This window comes from Pholcus phalangioides, unplaced genomic scaffold (genome assembly GCF_987345545.1).
Source record: "Pholcus phalangioides strain wild (caught in Gottingen) unplaced genomic scaffold, Ppha-v1.0 ptg000019l_1, whole genome shotgun sequence".
NCBI classification, from domain to species: Eukaryota; Metazoa; Arthropoda; class Arachnida; order Araneae; family Pholcidae; genus Pholcus; species Pholcus phalangioides.
The window spans coordinates 10,046,649-10,065,139 of NW_028301612.1; the positions used below are offsets into that span (position 1 = coordinate 10,046,649).

General features: G+C 37.7%; 1 protein-coding gene across 2 annotated transcripts in view; it reads left to right on the forward strand.

Moving 5' to 3' along the window:
• Nucleotides 1-18,491, forward strand: part of LOC149071207 (neuroglobin-1-like) — a 97,404-nt gene that overhangs the window by 66,797 nt on the left and 12,116 nt on the right. For both annotated transcript variants that reach the window (XM_089248160.1, XM_089248159.1), the window contains one exon: nucleotides 16,439-16,670. In XM_089248160.1, coding sequence (XP_089104286.1) covers nucleotides 16,439-16,670 — 232 coding nt within the window. The remainder of the gene's footprint in view (nucleotides 1-16,438; nucleotides 16,671-18,491) is intronic.

Consider the following 18,491-nt stretch of genomic DNA (forward strand, 5'->3'; position numbering starts at 1 on the left):
ACCGCAAGATTCTGTCGAATTTTCAGAGAATAAAATGTTTATAAAAATACAAAATGTGCAACGTGACTATACTGTAAAGAAATAGAGAAACATCAGACATTTGATCATAGTGATGGAGTTCTTCGAATAAACAGTGTTTTCGCAAACGGATGCACGTCATTGAAATTCAAGATCCATCGCATCATATCCGTTAATCAGATTGAGAAAGGATATTTGTAATATTCGCGTGGAAAAGTATGCTCTGTGCAAATAAGGGAAAAAAATACTAAGAATAAAGTTATTTTTAATAATGCCGAAGATATACCGCAGCGAAATACAATTTTAATAATAGCACGGATATCATCTCCTAGGGGAAAAATCGTAACTAAATCTGTCGTTTTAGTGGATTAGAATAAAACATTTGATTTTTTTTTTCGCCTACGGAAAATGAAGTCTGTGCGTGGTTATTAAAGTTTTTGTGCAATATTGAGGCTTGGAATTTTGCGTTTCTTTATAGAAATCTATTAAAAAGGTGCAGATATTTAAGAATCCTCCGTTTGGGTCGGTTAGCGTTGCTTTGTAAATGTCTTTTTGTCTTTTTTGGTTCCGCGTTGTGTTGTCTTGTCTTAATAAAAAAAAGTAGGGTATTTCACAAAGAATTCCCTACCTTTGAAGCAATGATAGATAGAGACAGTGGTTCTCAACCTCTTTGGCTAGCGGAGCTCTTTTTGGTAAAACAATTTCTATGGCGGAGCCCTCTAGGTCCATTTTCTTTTATTTAGTCAAAGATACTGGTTTATTTTGTATGATTTTAAAAATATTTATAATAATAATTATTATTATATAATAATATATATAATAATAATCATTATCAAATTTACCGTTTTTATTTTCCCTGAGCGGCCACGGAGTCCTCGGAAAGTGCACACGGGGCAACAAGGACTCCACGGAGCACCGGTTGACAACCGCTGGATAGAGAAATGAAACGACTGATACGTTCAAGGGGCAGTGCTGTAATTTCAAATACGCCGGTTCGCAAAATTGGTTATAAAAGTGGGCGAACTTCCAGAATTGTAAATGCGTTAATATGACAAATGCATTCGATTATCACTGTTATTCGACGATTTCCTAGAACAAAGGTGCTAGCTGTGTTCATCACGATGCCGTTCATTGCACTGGCAGTAACACCAGCACCAACTTGCTTTGAAACGAACCATTTTCTTACGGTGTTTGTCGTTGATTTCGTTTGCAAAATTTCATAACACTATTGTGGTGGAATTCTGCGAAAAATCGCAAAATTCCAAGGCTCAATATTGCTGATCACCAATCCGACTCGTTATATTTTTTTACAGACGCTATCGGACCTATTAGCACTTTGCTGCCTTATACCGCCTGCATTTATGAAAATGAATTCTTTTTTTCTCTTTTTTGACCAAATACCGTATATCATGCTTAGCTGTAAATCGACTTCACGGATAGCAGTACGAGCGAAATATCTCAGATATACAATACATTGAATTCAAAATCACTCTCTGCTAATTTGAGAGATAGATGAAATACCTACTTTTGATTTCGGAATTACGACCTGGACCAAATTATTTAATAACCATCATCAAAACCACTAGACCAACCTTGACCCCAGCTGTGTCCCCGTAGGAGATATAAGCTGGTTTTCCACAAGGGCACTGGCCACGGTTGAAAAATACTAGCTCTGTACCCTCTGACGAGAAATCGAACCATCGAACACAAAATGGGTGGAGATACATAAGGCAGATGCACACAAACGCACATTGCCAGCATATCACGAGTCCATCATCATCAACACCGGCCATGACCCCACTCTGTCTCCAAGAGAAATTCTCTGCTGACATGGTCATTGACTCTTTCAATCGCTCACTCACTCGGCTACTCAACCATTCAACTGTTCACTCAATCACTCCGTTGGTAATTCAACCATTTACTCGATTTCTAATACGGTTATTCACTTACTCGGTCACTCACCCAATCCCTTGATTACTTATATGCGGTCACTCCCTCAATCACTCGGTAAAAATGTAAAGCTACGCACTTGGTCGCTCACACCCACTCATTCAGTCACTCACTCGCCACTCACATATTCATTTACTTGTTCAATCACTCAGTCATCCACTTACAGTGGGGTGAACTATTGTCGATGAATTTTTCCAGCGGTGAATTGTTAGCGGTACATTTTCCATGAGAATCGGAATTTCTAGTCATAGGGGGGGGGGGGGGGGGGCCTTCAGAAATATCCCCTCGATGCTTTTAATGTGGCCAATTCAGACGAACCACAGATTATGCTGAACCGTGATTCGAATTCATAAGAAAACCTACTAACTGCTCTGATGCCTTGCATGCGCAAAATTCGCTCACTGGAAATCCATGCCTAGGAAAAGAATACGCAGCAATTCATCCAACTTGGAAAATGTGGCACCAAAACTCACCGAAAAATATTCAAGAGATGAGATTTTCGAAGAAAAGACGGTAAATTATTCTCTCGATCCACAAGAGAAATCCTTCACCTTCCTTGAAAACTTTCCTTCATCCAAATGAAATCTGCAAGTATAATACTGAAGCCGAATGGAAAGAAATATCGAAATTTACTATCCACACACCATGCAGCCGTATATATACGAGAATGACATTCAGGCTCCTTCAAGTCCATCCTTCGAGAGAATTCCACTGGAATGAGCACTGATGACTCCACCGGATCAGATCAATCGAAAGATTTCAAAGAATGAATCACCACCCACACACAAACACACACGAATCACAATCTACGAGGCTAAAAATAGCCTGTCAGAAAGATATCGTTTCTTATGACACTAATAAATCGAATTGAGGGTATGTCGCGTCAAGGATTGCTCTCTGGTAGGTCGCTGATGGCGTGGACGTTTGATGGCCGCAATCGATTGTAAGCACGACGGGTCTCGACAGGAAGCGAATTGCGGGTAATTAAATGAGAGAACTTTTACCAGGGCTATATAATAGTTGTCGCATGACGCGCCGGAGTCGCTACCAACTGACGTCATAGCTCTGACGGAACCGGTTAATTGTCATTGGCTATCCTGGTATTTCAAGGTCACGCTTTAGTTTAAAAAAATATGAGAGCAGTGACGTCAAGCGTCTGATCTGAGACCACTCCCACTGAGACAAGGCGACAGGAGCAATTCAAAGGGCTGAGACGGCCTTCACTATACAGACCCGCCTTTTACAACAACCGCTCATGTCAAGGGTGCTCATCCTTTTGGAGAGTAGCTTTACAATATGCCCCGGCCACTGAATTGAAGTGCGAATGTACCACAAGTAACTTAAGTGATCTGTTTCGTGGGTCACTGAGATCTGAATATGCGTGTGGGTTACCAAATAATCTAGAAATGTACTGTGAGTCACACTCAAGTGATCTGGAACTGTGTCGGTGGTCACTAAAGTAGTCTGGACATATGCTGCGGGCCACTTAAGTGATGTGGATGTGGAACTTCTCATTGTGAGTCACTTAATTGATCTGCAAATGTGCCGCTTAGCTAATTTTTATAAAATTAGTTTTTTTTGAGGTCGCTGGGCATATTGAATGGCACCAAGGACCACATTCGGTTTGCGGGCCTGGGTTGAGAATGTATGTTATACACTATTATAACGACCAGTATGAAAACTCATAAATTCCAAATAATTTGCGTATTTACTCCGTGCTATTTTTAATCAAATATAACGACCTGCAAAGATCATTCAGTCGAACACAACGTCCAAACTCAGCTCTGCTTCTCCTCTTTTTTTGCATCGAAATACACGAAATCCATGTTTTTCGTTTGCCGAAATTGTATTGGACCTTCACCCTTGATATTGGAGAATTTCCCGTGTACATAGGTGTTGTTAATTCACTCATTGCAATTATTCTTCATCTCTACTGCGTTTTCACACTACAACTGCTTACAGCAGTGGTTCCCAACACTTTTAGGCTTATAGTAAACTGGACGCGACTTGAAGCGATAAACAAGTCTTGTGCTTGACCCCATTGTACGGAAAGGGGGAGATCGTCATCCACTAGAAACGATCTTCCCCGGTGATAGCAGTAGTCGACCGACTAAATCCGAATGAAAAGGGATCATACGCGTCTTGCCGTATCTGCACAGGCGCAGTAAGGTTGTTTAATTTTTTTTCTCTCTCTCTCTCTCTTCCCGCCTCCCTCCTTTCCCGCGTGAACAAGGAAGCTAAAAATTTGATAATTGCCGTTCATTTGTTGTTAAGGTAAGTAGTAATCAATTGTAAATAATGTTAATTACTTATTCACAACACGAACACCTCCTCCGAGTTTATGACAGAGTCCTCATTAAGTATGGACAATAAATACGTGACCTCTGGATCCATTTCTGAAAAATTTCAGGGTTTTTTCAGTATTTCTTCACACAAGATTATTTCAACGAACACATTCGTCTGCACCGAGTGCAGTCACGAATTCAGTAGCGTGTAAACGTCGCTTTCAGCTTAGACGCCCCTAGTCGTCCATTGTCGCTTCAAGTGGACGACCGACCCTAATCGCGGTGAGCCACCTTATTACAAGAAATTTATCGCCATCACCCCCACCTCCACCTTAAGAACCCCCGCGAGGCCCCCACCCCCCGTGATAAAATTCAATCAAAATAAAGCAGTGAGAGAGTGTACTGCCCATTTTGCTACCAAATAATATTTTTGATTTGTCTGCTATTGTTTTCTCAGTTTTTGAATCCGGTAACCCTACTCTAGATAAGCGCTCAGACGGTTAGATACACACACACACTTACACTGCCGGCGCAACTCACTCGGGAGTAAATTGTCCATGGTGATAGACCGGAGTTGTGCGCGGTTTGTGAAAGAAAGGCTATCCCCACTTGTTTGCACAGCTGATGTGCTTGTAACCGTTGACTTTAGAAACCATACTTTATGTAAAATTACTACGTTTCGGCAACTTATCACTGTGTTGACATGTTTTCATTGGCTGAAAAGTTATCATAATTAGGGACTGTACACAAACAGAATGAAATCAACAATTTTGTTTTTTATTTGCAATAAATACAGGGTGATTATAAAAAACTATCCCGACATATGGGCCCCGAACTATCATACCATTCACAGAAACTGAATGAAATTTTGGCATAAGGTATTTTTGATGTATGCGCTCAAGAATGATATGGAAAACAACAGTGTCACTCTAACAGTTACGGTTACAGTGAGAAAATTTCGAAAATATCAAATGGCAACACCAAGTTTTTTGTATTGGAATGCGATCTCCATTGTGAAAAACCCTAAATAGCGTTCGAACGGCAACTGTAGCATGAAAATCACCGGCGGTAGTTAGGCTAAAAGTGAGGACAACCAATAAGGACAGAGAAGCAGCATAAAATAAAGCATTTTATTGTGTTTCACAAATTTCCCACATGACCTTGTGGAGGACTAATCAGGCTGGGATCTCAGCCGAACAAACGGTGTGACGAATGAAACGATCATTAATGCTCTGGTGCACGGCAAAGTCCTTTTTCCTTTTTCCTTGCCTAGCTCCGGGGATTTTCGTGCTACAGGTGCCATTCCAACGCTATTTAGTGTTTTTCAGTATGGAGATCGCATTCCAATACAAAAAACGTGGTGTTGCCATTTGATATTTTTGAAATTTTCTCACTGTAACCGTAACTGTTAGAGTGACACTGTTGTTTTCCATATCATTCTTGAGCGCATACATCAAAATACCTTATGCCAAAATTTCATTCAGTTTCTGTGAATGGTATGATAGTTAGGAGCCCATATGTCGGGATAGTTTTTTTATAATCACCCCGTAATTGGAAATATTTATTGTACTTACAGTAATTTCATAAGTTCTAAGTTTTCATTTATCCTCGAGTTATTTCTTTCATAAATTTTGAATTCTCAATTATTTTGAAATTTTTCCTTTCATGAATTCTGAATTTCCATTTATTCTGGAATTACTTCTTTCATACAGTCTGGAATTTTCATTTATCTCCGAATTATTCCTTCCATACATTCTGAATTTTCACTTTTCCTCGAATTATTCCTGACATAAATTTTGAATTTCCATTTATTCTCGAATTACTTCTTTCAAAAGTTCTGAATTTCGATTTAATCTTGAATTATTTCCTTCCTCAATTCTGAATTTTCATTTATTTTTGAATTATTTCTTTCGAAAATTGTGCATTACGTTACTCGAATTACATCTTTCGAAAATTGTGCATTACGTTACTCGAATTACATCTTTCATAAAATCTTAATTTCTATTTGTTCTTGAACCATTTCCTTCTTCAATTCTGAGTTTTCATTTATTCACGAATTATTACTTAAATAAATTCTGAATTTTTGTTTATTCTCTAATTATTTCTTTCACAAACCCTGACTTTTCATTTATTTCTGAATTAATTATTTCCTAAATTCTGAATTTTTATTTTATCCTTGGATTATTTCTTTCATAAATAAATTTATTTTTCATTAATTATGGAATAATTTCCTTCTTACATTAATTTGAAATTCTCATGACACCTCAATTTCGCTAATGTTTGTTAATGGTTTCATATTTTGATGTGCATGACTTTTAGCATTGTGTATTTCATAATAATTCCACGCCATTGGATGCTATAACTTCTCTCCAAAATTACTACTACGTGTAAAATCATGGCTCAGACCCTTGGTTTGGGTCCCTGCCTAGGTTGCTAAATTGGTTTAGACCAGGGGTGGCCAACAGCTAGCCCGTGAAGTGATTTTGTGCGGCCCGCAACAAGTTAAAAGTACCGTGAAAAACTTAAATTTTTGATCATTATTTGAACTATCGGTTCCTACAGCTGATTTCTTGGTTAACAAAATGCTTACAAACTCCATATTTCTAGTGACGAAATTAATTTAATAACCAACTAGTTAATTCAATTAATAATGGAGCGGCTTATACACAGAAGTTGCACCACTGATGCGAGCAGAAAGAAGTTGGCCACCCCTGGTTTAGACTAGTGGTGCCACAAAATGATTTATAAAGGGAATGTAAAGTGTATTCGTACGACCCATTTCAGGAGCCCCTGTGGGTCTCAAGTTTGGGCCGTGGATCAAGAATTCTTGATCTATACAGATCATGTGCATCTCTTGGGTTAATCGTTAACGATTCATGTGTCAGTTGACGTTAGTGACTGCAATCTTGTGGAATCATCAACCTATTTGCATATCATTTGCATACATACAAACTATATAAATTTAACGCACACCATATACAGAAGTAAATTTAAGCTTCATATGCTTATGCTGTAATGCATTTTCACTGTATATACTGCATGTTCACTGACGATTTACATTGCTTGCATCGTATGAGGTGTTTGATGAGACATTTGAATTAGTATAATGACAATCGTACTTACAATGTAGGAGGAGATCGGCTCCTTTGTGTCCAGTCGGATTACTGTGGACTCGGTCAATATTGTGCCTCATTGTTGTTCAGCTGAGCTTGAATTATACACGACTTGAAATGAGGTCTAATTTCAACATGAATTCATCGGAAAAGACCAGAACGTTTAACCTTCTATACATCAGAGAATTGTATGTAGATTCAGTGAATGGAATAATCATTATTAATTGAAATTGATTTAATCCTGATAATAATTTTATTCATTTTTAACATTTTTGTATACATGATTTTTCTACTCAGCTGCTTTAAAAATAATTGATGTTTGAAATATTTTTTGGCATACCCTGCAGCATAGTAATAGTAGCTCAGCTAAATTACGTTAAATTGCAACTCGCATGTATACTCTAATATACTTTTAACCGCTTCGCATACAAGGATATTGGTGAGAAATTCGGATGATCTCAATTTGACGAATGGGTGAAAAGTATGGTAACCTCGTCCTAACTTAACCGCACGTTAGAGAAAGATAAAGAAGTTGAAGGGGAAAAAAAAGGAATGAAAGGAAAACACAGAGTATAATACATAAGTGCAGATAAGAGAGAGTAGAGTTATACAAAGTAGATTTCTCTTTTCACCCTCACCCAACAGTTCTCTTTTGCTCTTATACATATATAGTAGAAGAATACATCATATGTACGGGAAAAAGTCACTAATAAATTGTATAGAAATAAAAGGAAGGTAAAAAGAACAACTTCGTGGGGTTACAACAAAGCATGGCGGTGATAACAGAGAAAAGAAAACAGAGAGAGCTTCTTTAACTTTATTCCAAAGGCGTTTGCACGCAATATTACGTCCTTGATCGTGCAGTGGTCAAGTGCATAACATATGCTGCCATCTACGTTTTTGATTTAGGGGTCATTCAAGTATTACGTCAGAATCATTGGGGGGGGGGGGTCCGATTTGCTGACATTTTGATGGCAATCGGGGGGGGGGGTTGTATGATGCTTACGTCATCAACCAACCTTTATGAAAATATGAAATATTTGATAATATTTGATTGTAATCTAAAAATTTGATAAATGCATGAAATTTATCACCTTATTTGTGATTAAGCATAATACCCTAGCATATTTGGTAAATTTGATAAGAAAAATTTCAAATGAGTCTAGTATGTTTGATGGAATTACCATGTGTGTAATTGCCATCATATGTGTAAACTACCATACCTGTAATATATCATATAGTACGATTAATCTTGTTTACCGACGATGCAACGCTTGGGTATTATGCATTATCGCAGGTATAAAAGATTAATTTGGGGAACTTTACTTAATTTACTAACAAGGTTTGCTATTATACATAATCACCGGTAAAGTGATCAATTTAGGAAATTTATCAAATTTACCAACGGTGTTTGTGTGCTACGCATAATCACCGATAAAAGTAGTAAGAGCATAAGAGAAATTTAACAAACTGGCCGAAATGCTCGGCGATTATACACATAATTGCCGGGTCTATTGTGCATAAAAACCGGATTCATCACATTTATCGTAGCAGATGTATGAAATTGAAAACATATATATCTCATAAATCTGTATCCATTTATTTGTTATTCTATTCCATCTGACATTTATAACCCTAATAAGACAACTCTAAAGACGAAAAAATCGACAACCAGTTGAACCAATCCAATCAACGTTCTATGCGGAGAGTGTAGGAGAATCTACTTAAAATTACATTAGCGGTAATGACGCCTAGTCTCGAAGAATTGTTGTTGTTGTTAGCCATTTTTTTCCGAATGAAAAGAAATAAAACAAAATTAATGGTGCCCTCTATTAAAGGAAATGAGAAATTTTCTCTTTTTAGGGCAAATTTCTTTGGAAGTTCGCTCACGAAAAAAGGAGAGCGTTGATTCAATTTTCTTATCGATTGCAAATAATTTCTACATCACTTCGTATAATTGTCGTTTCCTTATTTGCAAAAGCCCATTTAAACTTTTGTTATTCCTGGAATTCTAAAGCAATTTCAATAGCACAGAATATTTTAATTAGGTTGAAAAGGTTCTTATAATTTGAAACGGGAGAGGAAAGAAAAATATCGATTGGATGATGCCTACGTCATCAACCACCCTTTATAAAAATATGAAATATTCTTAATGGAACCCTTACTCGGTGTGCCAGAAACGAGAAAAACCTTTCGTTAGTTTTTGTGGGCACCTGAACTAACATTCTCTCAATTGATAAATCTCCCTACAGAGTCACTTCAGTGGTCTCTAAATGTTCTGCGGATCAAAGTGATCCGGGCCGCTTAAGTGCTCTGGAACTGCGCCACGAATCACTCACGTGATCCGTAACCATGTCGTGGATCACTGAAATTATTTGGGAATGTGCCGCGGGCAACTTGAGTGATGTAGAACCTCACCGGAGGCTGCTTAAGTGCTCTAAAACTCTGCCGCATGTCACTCAAGGGGATCTCTAAATGTGCCACTGGCCGTTTACTTGTTATGGAAATGTGTGGAGAGTCACTTAAATGATCTGTGAATGTGTTGCGAGCCTACTTGAGTGATCTGAAAATGGAGCACGGACCACTAAAATGTTCTGGAATGGCGCCACGGGTCACTTACTCGATCTGTAAATGTGCCGCTCACTTCATATTTGCAAAATCAGGTTTCGGTGGCAGGCCACATAAGATAGCCCGCGGACCAAATGTGGCCTTGGGGGTTAAGTGTTTACAATGTATGGCTTAGAGGGTGGGACGCAATTAATTTCTAAAAGGAAATTTTGAGTTCCTAGCCTTCAAATAACATTGACATTAACAAAAATTGATTATAATAACATATAAAAGTATTTTCTTTCGAAATTTTATTTTATTTTAAATAATTTTTGATCGTCGGGGAGGGTGGGTGGCACGAGCCCCTATGCCACCCCCCCCCCTCCTTACATAAGTCTCTGATCCCACCAGTATGCGTTAGGAGGTAGGTTCAGAGCTGACGAAATTTTGCTGTAAGGGGGGGGGGGGAAGGTGGTCTGAGTTTTTTTGCTGGTAGGGGTCAAAAATGGCTAAAAATATTTGCTGACGTAATACTTGAACGGTCCCTTATCAAGTAATAATTGGTGATAGGTCTCAAAACTTTCTTATCAAAGATACTTGTGTCTTTCCTGATTATGTACACTACATAGCCAAAAGTCTCGGTCGACTCTGGAGTGTAGGCATCTTCTCGAATTTCTCGAAAAATACGGAACAAATCACTCTGAAATTTCAGCCATATTTACGCTATATTGATACTCACCATTTCCAGTGAAAACTTAGTCGTGAGTGCATTTAGATGACCGATAAACAATAAATAAGAAAAAATAGGTTTTTGATCAACACTGTCAGAAAATGGCAGCAAATGACTTGTAACAAAATATTGTATCAACTATGTGCAATAGCTGACCGAAATACAGGGTGGTCATATGGTTAAAAATAAACTGCCACTACTCAGACGTATAAAGCGCTCATTGTGACGGAGGTGTTGAGCATTTTTGATGGAGCTGTATGTATATATGATATATATGGATCAGGAGAAAAGATAGCTGCAAGAAAAAATAAAGTTCAATTTTCGACCACCAGGTGGAAAAGTGGCGCATTTTTATCGCAGTTATCTTTTTTCCCATGGTCCAAATAACGTATATAACAAGTTTCAATGAAATACGTCCACCACATCGGGCGCTACATAGGTCGGAGTAGCGTCAGTATAATTCAACTGACCCTCTCAGTGTAATTATACTGACACTACTCTGACTTATGTACCGCCCATCGTGGTGGATATATTTCATTTCAACTCGTTATATACTTGTTATATATCTCCTATACACCAAGTTTCATCAAAATACATCCATCAGAGAATGGGCACTACATACGTCTGAGTAGTTTCAGTTTTTATTTATAACCACCCTATATTTACCCTAAAGTAGCCTATATCTTAGTTTTTGATTTACTAATTAAGGAAAAACCTTGAAAAGAAATTCAGTTTTTTAAGCAGATAATTAAAATCGTGGAAACAGGCGTATCCTCTGTGGTTTTTTTCCCCCTTTCTACAGTGAATTGGTTGCCCACTGAGTGGTTTCCGTGCGAAAGCATGCAAACAAAACAACTTCATCTACTTCTCCTGACGACGAATGCCGCTAAACGCGAGTTTCCTCGGAGTTTAATATTCAAAAGAAGCAATTATTTCGTATAAAAGATTAAAGAGAGAAAAATCTCTCATCAAAGAGGCTTTTGGCCTCATCTGAAAAAAAAAACTCGACAGTGATAGATGAAAGAACTGAATCAACCATTTTCTTTCGGTCCATAAGCAAAAAAATAGGAAAAGGAACGGTTTCATATATATATCTTGTCTGTTGTGTCTTCCTGAATACCAACCTCAGTTGTTTATTCAGGCCTCACATAACACTATCAATCAACCTCTTCCGCCATATGTAGGATGAATTCTCTGACGAAAAAGGGCGCCGTTTCTATGGCCGGTACTGAAAAAAATGAAATGGGAAATTTCTCAAAGCAAGTTGAATGGATATTATTCGCTCCGGTTCCTTCACATCTCGATGTTATTCGTCTATTTCTTTAATAAGGACTTTATTTCGATCTTTATTCATGACCATTTATTTTACCGTCCTGGATATGATCAACGACGCCATCTAATGAATAGCATTTCTAAATATTAAACACATCGTGCATTAATCTCGCAGTACTTCCGGCAGGAAAAAAATATATACCTGCATTCACAGGAAGAGATGTTACATATAATGTGCAGGGCGTTTCAAAAATCATTGCACATCCGTTACGAGGTGATAGATCATAATCAGACAAGCACAAATAACAGTACAACCTATGCGCAAAACTCAAGTGGTACAGCGCTTCCAGGGAACGCAATAAATAAGTTATTCACAATAGACGTGGTCTTTTAGAAATGTATTTATAAACGTGCAAGGAAGCATTGTCCACACACACACATCCAGCTGACACACATAAATACAGGTACCTTGGTGTAATTTTCTATAAACGTCTTTCGTTCGCCCATCACTATTCTGAAGTTATTTAAAAAAAAAGGCAGAGGGATCCTTAGCAAAATTTGCGGGCGTAATACGGCCCTGTTTCTATCAACAACAAACTAATTTTGTATAAATTGATCATACGTCCTACATTACTTTATGCAACTCCTGCCTGGATGGATGCTAGAAACCCTAATATCATTGCTCTTGAATGTTTCCAAAATGTTACACTCCGAAGTTTTACCAGGTCCCCCCCCCCCCCTGGTTCATTAGAAATAGGCATATATGCAGAGATACCAAGAATGAAACAATCATGGATTATAGTAATAGCCAAAATATATAGCCAAAAAAGGCTCTCCAGAAACTGCTATGATTCTCTACACAACTCTGACTATGAACATCTTCGTGAAACATCTAATTGTATAATAGCACTGATACTTTTAGACTTCAAAAACCTAAAAATTTTCTCGGCACGGCCAGACCCAATGTTCCGAGTCTCTGACGTGTACTTGTATTATATGGCTGATTTCCTCCCTTCTGGTACTGTCAGATTTGATACACTACATTATAAATACTTCATTATAAATGATTCATTGTAAATACACACTTCATTGTAAATACACACTTCATTGTAAATACACACTTCATTGTAAATACACACTTCATTGTAAATACACACTTCAATACACTTCATTGTAAATACACACTTCAATCCACTTCATTGTAAATACACACTTCAATACACTTCATTGTAAATACACACTTCAATACACTTCATTGTAAATACACACTTCAATCCACTTCATTGTAAATACACACTTCAATACACTTCATTGTAAATACACACTTCAATACACTTCATTGTAAATACACACTTCAATACACTTCATTGTAAATACACACTTCAATACACTTCATTGTAAATACTTCATTGTAAATACTTCATTGTAAATACTTCATTGTAAATACTTCATTGTAAATACTTCATTGTAAATACTTCATTGTAAATACTTCATTGTAAATACTTCATTGTAAATACTTCATTGTAAATCCACCTTCCGTATTGCGCCTGAATGGAATATTCCTGCATCCACAGACATAGGAAAACTATGTATAAAATATCCACCGGAAATATTCATTATACATGGTGTCCTGTAAGTTCTATCACGGTCTTTATCTCATCAGCCGTCCGTCGTAGAGGTATGATCCCAATTTAAAAAATGCTCAAAGGCGTTCAAAAATTACCCTGCACCAGTTTTCAGAGTGAAAATACAGTGTGTGACAAAAGAAAAAATCTAGACTTCAATACGGTCCCCCTGTGCTTTAACTTCCTGTTAGGAAGTCGTTGCTTCGTATCTCTAGAGGCCAACAGAAAAAATTCCAAGCTTCTAAGTGCAATATTCACTGACATATTTGAATTCAAAAATAGGAGAAAAGTTGGGAAGGACCGCATGGATGAGGAAAAGGAGCGTTGGAATTGTTTTTGTTTGCCTCAGGAGAGACAGAAAAACAACTTTATAATTGGAAGTTCAAGGACACGGGGATCATATAAAAATTTAGACTTTTTGTGACACGTTCTATTTTCACTCACAAAACTGGTAAAGGGTAATTTTTGAATGCCTTCTGAGCATTTTTCATGTCGGAATTGTACCTCCACGACGGACATTTGATTAGATAAAGGCCGTATTAACACTTACAATATTCTCTGGATGGGGGCCATTCAAGTATTACGTATGCAGATTTTCAGCCATTTTTGACCCCTTTCCCCCCCCCATCAGCAAAAGTCAGCAAAACACTGACCCCCCTCCCCCCCCCCCACCTTCCTGACGGCAAAATTTCGTGAGCAGCTTAGAATATTTCATATCATCAAAAAGGGGTGGTTGATGACGTAAGCAACCTTCAAACCCCCTCCCTCCTTGTCATCAAAAGTCAGCACATCCGAAACCCCTTCCCCCGCTCTCGATGCTGACGTAATAGTTGAATGACCCCTATATGACTGCGATATACATTAGGACAGAGGTCTTCAACCTTTTCCAAGTCGCGAGCACTGCCTGTACCCATCAAAAAAAAGAAGAGCACCCTTACGGCATGCTATAAAAATGCATGGAATTAGGATGATTTTAACCCTTGAATGCAATTTGTACGAGATGTTTAATTGGAACGCCGATCAAGTGCTCGCGAGCATTAAATCGGGCACTCTGTGTGTTTCAGGGAACACCATAGTGCTCGCGAGCAAAAGGGGGAAGATGTTCGCATCAGGATATTGATTATTATCTCCTAAATGAATATGACATATTGCATTACTCCTTCTCGCACTTTACAAGAGTGACTCAACCAACCGCATTTGAGTGACTCAGTTCTAAATTCCGGACACGGTTATCGAATTTGCATTTAAGAGTTACCTTCATAAATATTTATGAAGCGGACGAGAAATACTCTGAAAAGTACAGACACCATCAGATTGGCTATTCACTGTTAGCTGCTCGTCCGTCGTGTTGGTGGTGTTAGCTGGCTATTCATCGAGATTGTATACACTTCTTCCAAGCAAGAGGGTCGATAAATTTGTGTACATGTTAAATTTTACGACTCGTGAGTTCAGATTGGTTCTTTATCCAAAATAGAGTGGATAGGATATGCCTTAAAAGCTCATTCAGTTTCGTGGGAGATCGATTTAGGCGTGCTATGCATATCGATATCTATTATGGGTGTGCATAGTCTCTCATAGTTTATATCTTCGGCTCCAAGGACGCAAAGTGCTTCTCTCTTAGATACTGAAAGTCTGGCTTTTTAGATTCCTACTACGCGTCGGAACCATTTTATGTATGCGGCTGTTCATTAGACCGAAACCCAAACTACGGTAATTTTACTAGATGTTTACTTTCTCAAATCCGAGGATGAACTTAAATATGTCATATCGCATTATATCGGATGATTCTATTCCGTTCTACAAGTAGAGCGGTCTTGAGAATCATTTCACAACGATTGAGAATAATTTTTGTTTGTTTTCATATTCAGCATTATTTTGGTATTCTATGAAACTGATTTGTACAGTCAAGTCAAAACGACATTATGAAGACAACTTGGACACAACAACCGATTTGCACCAGTGAACCCCAGAGCTTATTCTACTCCATTTTTACCCTCTACAATGGAATAGATCCTGTTTGTCAAATATATTCAGACCCTCTGAGTCAAATATGTTTAGAGACAAATATATCTTTTTAAATTATTCCGTTACCTTTTTTCCAATATAATTTTTACAATGGATATTCTGAACCAGATTTTTTGAACCTTCTCACAATTGCAGTTCAGCGAAAGTTTATTTTAACCAGGAAACACTTTCTGGATATTACTCCGAAGTAAACAAGGAAAGAAAATTCATCTGATCTCCATCGGGACTCGAACCCAGGCTCTTTTACAAACTGAGATAACAAGGAAAATTTGTTTCTTTGATATCCTCAACTCAGAAAACAGCCGTTTATCTCTCTCTCTCTCTACCGTCCCACGTGGAGCCATTTGTTGAAGTTAAAGACAGGCTACTAATATTTCTACTTCAGTGCCTCGTGCCATAGTGCGTGAAATAAGGAAGGCAGGGTCTTGTCTCCAGTGGCGTAGATGCTCGGTTTGCAAGAGGGCGAGTCCCGGCGAAGAAAAGATGATTATTCTTTCCGAGTTCACCTCGGCATGATATCCAGAAAAAATATGTTTCCTAAATATCTTGGACTGAGGAAAAAGCCATCTATCTCTTTTGTTTTGCACGGAACGGGTGAAATGAGAAAAATAATAATTTGAGAATCGCCATAAATATAATGATACGAATGGAGGACATGAATAGAAATGATTTGTGCAGACATAATGATGGCTGAGACAGAAATTAAAACCAATATTTGTCTGTAGGCTACTTGAATTTCATGAAGTACGTTGAATTATGTTATAATTATATTTAATTATTATATATATTTTTTTTCATTTTGTTCCCTTTTTACATTACTTGATTTTCTTAATCGCCGTTATAAATATATAAATGATTTACCATTTGCTACAGGTTGTTCGAAGAGAATGAAGACATCTTGCATATGTTCCAAAAGTTCCAGTTGAAGAGGACTCACGACTTCCACCGCGAGAGCCTGGAGCTTGCCCAGCACGCATCCATCGTGATGTCGACCCTGGACGAGAGCATACGCAGCCTTCATAACGTCGACCGTTTCCTGGACCATCTGCATTCCGTCGGGAAGTTGCACCGGAAGATCCCGGGATTCCAGAGGGATTATTTCTGGGTAAAAATAATTTCATTCGCTTGTAAATATATTCACACGCACATAAGATGTTCCTCGAATGAACGAGCTAGATTAGTGTTTCCCAAAGTGGGCATTATCGCCCCCGGTGGGCGATGTAATGGTCCAGGGGGGGCGAAAGAAGCTACGGCCTTAACATAGGATCCTATGGATTCACCTGAGTTGGCGGGCGATGAGAGGGAAAAAATTGCTGATGAAGGGAGCGATATGGAATAAAAAGTATGGGAAACTATGAGCTAGATATTGATATTCATATTATAAGGAATCAATAACCCATAAAAAAAATAATAAAACTGGGGCTCAACACTGATTCTGAAAGATATTTCAGTGAATTTAAGATGATTTTGGGCATTGATTTCAAATCTGACATTGATTTGAAATCAATGTCAACCGAAAACCATAACTGGTGAAACGGGGTTCCAGGGGATAGTTATAATCCATCAAACCCCCCTCATCATGACTCTGCCAATTCCTGTGCAGTAGTGCGCTAATTAAATTAATTCCATTTTTTGACATAATTTATAATAAGTATATGTAGAAGTAACGTACAGGGTGTGAAAAAAAGTCCGTAGAAACTTTAAAAATGAATAAAAACAGGAAAAGTAACCGAAATAAAAAACGGTTGGTAAGGTTAGCATCGCTAGGTCACGGGAATTTTTTTAAGACAGATAAAAAATAGCTCAAGATACAGCCAATAGGTGGCACTATTATGAGCGATTTCGGTTGAAATATGCAAATGAGACGGTTATAAGAACTTGCGCTCCTAATCCACAAACAGTTCATCGTTGTAAACCGTGTATGTGAACAAGGATGCTGAGTGCGAAGGATAAAGCTTTGTTGGATTTGTGTGATTCGCCTGCAATATGTTATCTCCCTGTGGTGGAGGTGGTCATGTAGAACACATACTGCTGTAATAAACGATTTGGAGGCACTCTGTTCGTTATTTGCGTATCTTTTCTTTGACTTGTGTACGTCAGTGCCACCTGTCGGCTGCTTTTTGAGGTTTTCCCTGTCAAAGAAATTACCGTGACCTAGCAATGCTAACCCTGCAAACCGTTTTTTATTTCGGTTATTTTTCCGGTTTTTATTCATGATTAAAGGTTCCAAGACTTTCTGCCCACCCTGTACAAAGATAATATATACTCTCAACAATGTGATTGTTATGATATTTAGGTGGTATGTTTAACACACAGTTTCAATGTGATTTGTAAGCTGCTTATGGTACTGCTATTAAAATATAATTTTCGCTTTATTTCAAAAACCTAGAGCCAATCTGACAAAACCAATGACAGATTCGATATCAGCAGTCTCATTTAATAACGGTTAGAAAAGTTTATCCAGATAAATATTTTTTTTTTGCATCATGTGGATGTTCAATCACTAGTTTCAGGAAATTTCCTCAAATATTTATTTTAAAAAATAAATTCTACACAAACGGTATCTCGAACTTTTCCATGATATTAAATCTGACTTGCAAAATTGAAAAACGCTATTTTGAATTTCCAAAGTAATGTGTTTCCCTTCAAGGAAATTCAGGGAAAGAATTTATTTTCCTAAACTGTCTCGGAAAATAAATCGCATGAGAGGCTGAAAACGTTAATTTTAGGAGAAAAGTGGTTTGGAAGAATATTTAACGATCGTATCAGAAAAATCTTCCAGATTAATATAACATAAATATTTAGTTTCATAAACTGATATTCACTTTCCTCTTAAGTTAATAGAAGAAGATTCTATTATATATCAGGTAATACAAGAGATGGAAATTTGATATTACATTTTTGAAGGCGAGAGTCATAAGATACA